At 49.9% G+C, this 7,582-nt stretch overlaps 1 protein-coding gene across 1 annotated transcript; it reads left to right on the top strand.

Moving 5' to 3' along the window:
• The first annotated feature begins 256 nt into the window (after nucleotides 1–256).
• On the top strand, nucleotides 257–7,573 carry Snx21 (sorting nexin family member 21). Its single transcript, XM_042694413.1, has 3 exons — nucleotides 257–607; nucleotides 1,061–1,218; nucleotides 6,595–7,573. Exons 1-3 carry the CDS (start codon nucleotides 322–324, stop codon nucleotides 7,267–7,269), a joined length of 1,119 nt encoding a protein of 372 aa, XP_042550347.1. The 5' UTR covers nucleotides 257–321; the 3' UTR covers nucleotides 7,270–7,573.
• Nucleotides 7,574–7,582: the final 9 nt, after the last annotated feature.

Genomic DNA, 7,582 nt, shown 5'->3' on the forward strand with positions numbered 1-7,582 from the left:
GCGTCCTGGGTCGCCGGCCTCGGTGAGCCGCGGGGATCTACAGGGGACCGCCCCCGGGGCCGAGGCACCGCTGCGTGCACCCAGGGACGCTGGAGGTAGAGGCGCGTGTGGGCGCGGGGGAGCCCAGGGTGGGGTCCCGGCCCCTCCTGGGTAGGACGTGGTCGGAGGCAGAGTGACCGCGGGGAGCCGCCGTCCGCCAGGTCACCCCGGGACTCGCTCGCACACCCTGGGGGCGTGGTCCCACCGGGCTCCTCCCACCCGTGCCCGGCCCCGCCCCCGAACCTCCGCGGGCCGAGGGCTGCGCGCTCCCTGCTGGGTGCCATGGCCTCGCGGCTCCTGCACCGGCTGCGGCACGCCCTGGCCAGCGACGGCCCCGGGGAGGCGGCGGCGGCGGCGGCGGCGGCGGGCCCCGAGGCTGAGCCGTTCCCCGAGAGCTCCGAGCTGGAGGACGACGACGCCGAGGGCCTGTCCTCCCGCCTCAGCGGCACCCTCAGCTTCACCAGCGCCGAGGACGACGACGACTGCGACGACGACGACGACGACAACGACGGCGAAGCCAGCCCCGACTCGCTGAGTCCCGGGGACGCGGCGTCGGGAGAGGACGCAGGCGAGTGCGGGAGGTGGAGACGCGAATCCCGGGGCTCGACTGGGCCTCCGCCCCGGCTGCGCTCTGGGAGCATCCCGGGCGCCTGGAGTAGATCCAGCTGAGTCTCGGGCACGACTGGAAGTGCTTGTCCTCAGCCACTCTTGGCCTGTGACCTTGAGGTGGTCTCTACACCCCTCGGAGCCAAGTTTTCCCCTTACGTGAAAGGCGACAATGACCTGATCTTACAGAGTTTCTGTGGGGTGCAAGTGCCCAGAGTAGACTAGAGATGTTTGCAGGGTGGAGAGTCTGCTCTCTGCCAGGCATGGTGACCCTCAGTTCCCTGTCTTGTAAAATGAGGACAACGCCTACCTCACTTGGGTGAATGAGCTCATGGCATCGACCCTGTCCCTCTCCCTTCCCCCCCCCCCACAGCGCCCAGTCCCTTTGGTCTGACTTGGTCATGTGCTTGTGCAGAACGGAGCCCCCCACCTGATGGGCAGCGGGGCGGTCAGCTCCTGGCCCGGCAGCTGCAAGACTTCTGGAAGAAGTCCCGCAATACCCTGGTACCCCAGAGGCTGCTCTTCGAGGTGACCAACGCTAATGTGGTCAAGGACCCTCCCTCCAAGTACGTGGTGAGTGAGGTTCTAGGACCCCCTGGGCTGTCAGTCAGGTCTGGCTAAGCGGAGGACACCAGCTTCATGGGGGTTCTGGCTGTGTTGTTATAAAAGGTTGCCTTGTTTAGCAGATGGGAAAACTGAGGCTTGAAAGGGAATGTAACTTGAGCAAATCCTCGGCAAAGTGACTTAGTGTTCCTGAGGCTTAGTAAAGTGGAGATTAAGGCACTGCCTGTATGTGTGCTATCCCCTCCCCCAGTGGCTTTGCAGACTGTAGCATGAGAGAGACTTGAAACCCAGTTGCCTGGGTTAGTGGATAAGGAAACACACTTTGGATCCACCTTTGGATCACATTCTTCTTTCACTTTCGCCTGTCTTTGGGTGGGTTTTGTGACTTTGATCCACTCCCCCTCCCCCACCCTCTACTTTCCTCATAGGAGCTATGGGGTCGTGCAGAGAGGATCATAGCAGGACTTAAATGAGACTTATTGGCTCTGTGTTAGAATGCTTGCCTCCCATGCACGAGGCCCTGGGTTCCATTCCTCAGCACCACATAACCAGAAAAAGCTGGAAGTGGCGCTGTGGCTCAAGTAGTAAAGTGCAAGCCTTAAGGGACAGTGCCCAGGCCCAGAGTTCAGCCCCAGGACTGGCAAAAAAATTTAAAAAAAGAAAAATGAGACTCTTAGCATTGGGTTCAATACAATGGTAGCTATACAGATTCAGCATCCCTAATCTGAAGCGCTCCAAAATTCAAACTTTTTTGAGTGTTCACATGATGCCACAAGTGGAAAATTACATACCTAATCTCATGTGATGGGCAGCACTGTGTTGGCACACTGGAAACATTTATAAAGCACTTGCCTAGCATTCTCAATGCCCAAGTTATGCAGTTGTTTGCATGCACACACCACACACACACACACACACACACACACACAGAAACTGTCTTAAGGTTATTTGTATAAGATACTATAAAATATAAATTTAGATTTGACTCCCATCCCTAAAATATCTCTCTCTTCCTCCCCTCCTCTCTCTCCATATTTGCAAAGATTCCAGAATCTGAAAGACTATGATATCAAGCATTTTGGATAAGAGATACTGACTTTGTATTAATATTAATATTTATTAATAATTAACAAAATATTAAGTTTGGAAGTACTGAGGTTTGAACTCAGGGCCTCAAGCTTGCTTAGCAGGCCTCTACCACTTCCAGCCCTATTATTTAACTTCAGGTTGGAAATGTCAGGGGTAGGTGGGATCTAGGGCTGCTGCAGCTTCTGGAGCCCTGTCCCAAATTTGGGCCTCTCCACCCCTTTCTGGTGGTGTTACTAACAAGGGCCACACCCATGGGGTGACTGCTCCCATCTGAGCAGGATCCAGCTTCTGTGTGTGTGTGCGTGCACATAGGTGCTCTAGAACAAACCCAGGTCCTCATTCATGCTAAATGTACCCTCTACCACTGAGCTACAATCCAGCCTCTAATGATCCAGTCTTAAGTGACAAAAGTCCCAGATCTGGGGGGAGAAGGAAAAGGACACTAAAGATCAGTCACCAAAGAATGTTTCAATGGAAAGGAATGGAGGTGGCTGTGGGTACCCAGATGGGAAGGGAATGACAAGGAACAGGATGACCAAATAGGCCCTGGCCCACGTCTGGAGAAGTCACCTTCTCCATACAATGGGCACCCTGCAACTCCATGTACTTTCTTAGAAGGGGCCATGTGGTTTGTTTATTATTATTATTATTTTATATTTTTGTGAATTCAGGGCCTCATGCTCTCACGTGGCTTTTTTACCCAAGGCTATACCATTTGACCACACATCCACTTCTGAGCACAGATTTTATTTTATTTTTGTTTTTTCTTTTGCCTGGTCTGGGGCTTGAACTCAGGGCCTGGGCACTGTCCCTGTTTCTTCTTGCTCAATGCTAGCACTCTTACCACTTGAGCCACAGTGCCACTTCTGGCTTTTTCTGTGTATGTGGTACTGAGGAATTGAACCCAGGGCTTCATGCATGCTAGGCAGGCACTCCACTACTAAGCCACATTCCCAGCCCCTAAGCACAGATTTTATATTCAGGTCTTAGGCAAGTCTTTATACCACTTCCCTCTCTTTGATCCTACTTCCTTAGCTAATACACTGAGCTAAGGACAATTTTCTTGTAGTCTTATTGTGATGAGTAACTAATAGAAGAAAAGTGCTTGGCACTTCATGAAGCACAGAGTACATGCTCAAGTAATGGAACTATAGTCATAATTGTCTGTCTACGATGATCAAGTGAAATAATGGATATAAAATGGTCTTTTTAAGACAGGCATGGCAGTACATGCTAATAATCCCAATACCTGGGAGGATAAACTAGGATTGTTGAATTCAAGGCCAGCCTGGGCTAAAGAGTAGACCCTAGCCAGGCGCCAGTGGCTATACCTGTAATCCTAGCTACTCAGGAGGCTGAGATCTAAGGATCATGGTTCAAAGCCAGCCTGGGCAGGAAAGTCTGTGAAACTCTTATCTCTAATAAACCACTAGAAAACTGGAAGTGGCGCTATGACTCAAGTGGTAGAGTGCTCGCCTTGAGCTGAAGAGCTGAAGGACAGCGTCCAAGCCCAGAGTTTAAGCCCCACAACTGACAAAAAAGAAAAAAAAAAGAGTAGAGACCCTGACCAAAAAAAATGAAAAAAGTCAAAAATGAAAAACCTAGAAACTTAGGTGGTTATTATTGACCAGTATCTTGCAAGGTATGTCCTGCAGAAAATTGCTTCCCTAAAACAAAATGCTGAAATAAGGATACAGGATGACCCATTGTAAACAATGAGATGTACGAGATACTATGTTGAAAATGAACTTTACAACTTTGCAGTGGGAGGCAAGGGAGGAAGTGGGAGGGAAGGGACAGGAGGGGAAAAACGGAGGGGGTAAAAATGCTTGATAGGAAATGGACTTATTACCTTGTTCATGTAACTGTAACCCCTCTGTACAGTATCTTTACAATAAAAATGTATATTAAAAAAAGAAAATTGCTTCCCTGGATATTAATAAATATCCAAAAGAGAGAAAAAAGGTTTACAGTCAATATAACTGGAAAACAGAGTTGAGTGAGTATGTTTCCTTAAAATGTACACTGTAGAATGGGAACCCTTTTGTACAATTATTTAAATTTAAAAACATTAAAAATAATAAGTAAATAAAATTGAACACAATGTATACTGTGAAAACAGGTATGGTGGTACATGCCTGTAATTCTAGCCCTGGAGAGGCTAAGCAGGAGATTGTAAGTTCAAAGCCAGCCTCAGCTGTATAGTGGGACCCTGTCTTAAAATAAAAAGACCATTGTAGCTCAAGTGGTAGAATGCTAGTCTTGAGCAAAAGAAGCTCAGGGTCAGTGCCCAGGACCTGAGTTCAAGCCCCAGGACTGGCAAAAAAAAAAAAAAAAAAACTATACAAAATGTACAGTGACTCTTCAAAAGAAGAAATAGATCCTCCTAGAAGACCAGAAGTGGCTAGGAGATTGGCAGTTTGGCTGGTCCACAGAACAAATTCTGGAGGGGAAAAAAAAAAAAAAAAGATCAGGGTTTGGTGGTAGGATCCTTTTAACATGTAATTCCTGCCTGCTTCCCTTTTAAACCTGCTGGCCCAGCCCTAATCCTCATTAGTCCTGATTAATCCCAAGTGAGGTTCTCAAACCTGGGGGAGCTTAGAGAGTCATCTGGTTCAGTGTTTCCCAAACCACAGTCATTCCAGGAGCACCTTCACAATTCCTTTCCCATCTAAAAATGCTTACAGTGCTGGTTGTGGTGGTACAGTTTGGTGAGTCCAGCACTTAGGAGGCTGAGACAGGTTGCAAATTTAAGGCCAGTCCATGCTATACATCAAGACTATCTCAAATAAACAAAATGTTAGTGATGCCATTCTTCAGCATTTTAAATGAACACTCTAAGATTAAAAGCCAACTTTGTGGTGTTGCTGTAATGTGGTAAACCACACCAAAGTGTGAGGTGGGGAGGTAGGAGAGAGTGACAGAGGGAAGAATCTGGTCAAGATACATTCTATACATAAATGGACATGTTAAGATGAAGCCTCCTTGTACAAATTAATGCCAATTTTTAAAAAAGTAAAGAATGAGGGCTGGGAAGGTGGCTCAGTGGTAGAGCGCTTGCCTTGCATGCATGAGGCCCTGCCTGGGTTCAATTCCTCAGCACCACATAAGCAGAAAAAAGCCAGAAGTGGTGCTATGGCTCAAGTGGTAGTGCACTAGCCTTGAGCTGAAGAGCTGAGGGTCAGCACCCATGCAGAGTTCAGGCCCCACAACACACACAGACACACACACACACAAAATAAAGAATGAGGCTTATGATGTAGCTCAGTGGCACAATGTGCCTAGTACACATAAGGCCTTTGGTTCACACATGTGTGCATGTGCCCACGTGCACACACACAGTAGTGAAAATGAAATGGTAAATTCTTCCTAGAGGGGCTGAGAATGTGGCTTAGTGGTACCACTAAGTACCATATAAACAGTACCACATAAACAGAAAAGCTGGAAGTAGCACTGTGGCTCAAGTGGTAGAGTGCTAGTCTTGATCAAGCAAAAGAAGTTCAGGGACAGTGCTCAGGCCCTAAGTTTAAGTCACAGGACTGGAAAAAAAGAGACAGGCACAGTGTACATGCCAGTTTTCTCAGCTATTAGATAAGCTGAGATAGGAGGAATTTGCTTGAGCCTAGGAGTTTGAGACTAGCCTAGGTAACATAAGGAGACCCTATCTCAATAAAAATAAATTCAATTGGACAATCACCTCCTGGAGTGTACTCCAGTGTGTACCACCTGAAATACTTCAGGTATCACTTGTACTTGTCCCATACTTCAGTACAGTGACCTGATCCACTATTTCATTCATTAAAGACAGATTGGGAGGCAGAGTGCAGTCACAGTTACTGCAGTTGCAGGTGTTTGAAGACTGGTCTGGTCTGGATAATCTCACCAGCCATGTCAGAGTGATGAGTCGAGTGGAGCATAGCTCCATGCTGGTCCTCAAATTGGCTCAGAGATCCAGGCTGTCAGTCAGGGCTTCGGCTTACCTCTGATTTTCCTGCATTGTCAGAATTAACTCCCTTATGGGAAGGTAGAACTTCCCAGAAGGGCCACGAGGGGCAGCAGCCCCCAGCACTGAAGTTCACCTCTGTCTTTCTTTTCCCCCTGCTGCCTTGGGCCTGGGTCAATTCAGACAAGCCTCAGGTAAGAAGGGAGTGAGCCCCCAGACCACTGCCCCAACAATTCCCACCCTTCCAGGCCAAGTGGGGGGGGGGGGGAGTGGGGGAGCAGGGCTGGGAAGGGGAGGCAGGGAGGAGAGAGGCCTATGGACAATTTGTCACTGCCACTTACCTTTCCTTGCAGCTCTACACCCTCGCCGTGATGGGCCCAGGGCAGTCAGACGGTCAGCCAGCCCAGATATCTCGCCGCTACTCAGACTTTGAGCGACTGAATCGAAACCTACAGCGCCAGTTTCGGGGCCCCATGGCTGCCATCTCCTTTCCCCGAAAGCGCCTGCGCCGGAATTTTACGGCAGAGACCATTGCCCGCCGTAGCAGGGCCTTTGAGCAGTTTTTAGGCCACCTGCAGGCAGTGCCTGAGTTACGCCATGCCCCAGACCTGCAAGACTTCTTTGTGCTGCCTGAGCTGCGGCGGGCACAGAGCCTCACCTGTACTGGCCTCTATCGGGAGGCTCTGGCTCTCTGGGCCAATGCCTGGCAGCTGCAGGCCCAACTGGATACCCCCTTTGGTCCAGACCGCCCCCTGTTGACCCTGGCTGGGCTGGCTGTGTGCCACCAGGAGCTGGAGAACCCTGCAGAGGCTCGGACATTCTGTGAGAAGGCCTTGCAGTTGCTGGGGGACAAGACACCCCATCCTTTCCTAGCACCCTTTCTAGAGGCCCATATCCGGCTCTCTTGGCGCCTGGGCCTGGACAAACGCCAATCAGAGGCCCAGCTTCAAGCTCTGCAGGAGGCAGGCCTCACCCCTACACCACCCCCTAGCCTCAAGGAATTGCTCATCAAGGAGGTGCTGGACTAATCCTTGTTAGTTTCACTGCAGGGTGAGAGGCTGCTCCAGAATCAAGAGAATCAAGGGAGGGGGTATTGGTGAAGACACAGGGAGCAGCTAAGGAGGATGCACACAGTGCTGGGGAGCTCATCAAGCTTTTACAAAGAGAATTTGCAGCAAACAAGTAAATTTTCTTCTTTTGAGCTGTGCTCAGAATGAGCTTTAGGAAGAGCTACCCTGATGGTGTGAGGAAGAAGTCTGACAAAAGCTTCTTCAGCCCAGGGCTCCAGCCCTGGTCAAGTAGGACCAGTGTTTCCTCATCCATGGGCCTCCAGCATCCTTG

This window comes from Dipodomys spectabilis, unplaced genomic scaffold (assembly GCF_019054845.1).
Source record: "Dipodomys spectabilis isolate Male_0828 unplaced genomic scaffold, ASM1905484v1 ptg000175l, whole genome shotgun sequence".
Classification (NCBI taxonomy): Eukaryota; Metazoa; Chordata; class Mammalia; order Rodentia; family Heteromyidae; genus Dipodomys; species Dipodomys spectabilis.

Coding starts and splice junctions, on each gene's coding strand:
- Snx21 (XM_042694413.1), top strand. CDS start 322: ATGGCCTCGCGGCTCCTGCACCGGCTGCGGCACGCCCTGGCCAGCGAC. Junction 608..1,060: donor GGCGTCGGGAGAGGACGCAG/GCGAGTGCGGGA, acceptor GTGCTTGTGCAG/AACGGAGCCCCCCACCTGAT. Junction 1,219..6,594: donor ACCCTCCCTCCAAGTACGTG/GTGAGTGAGGTT, acceptor CTTTCCTTGCAG/CTCTACACCCTCGCCGTGAT.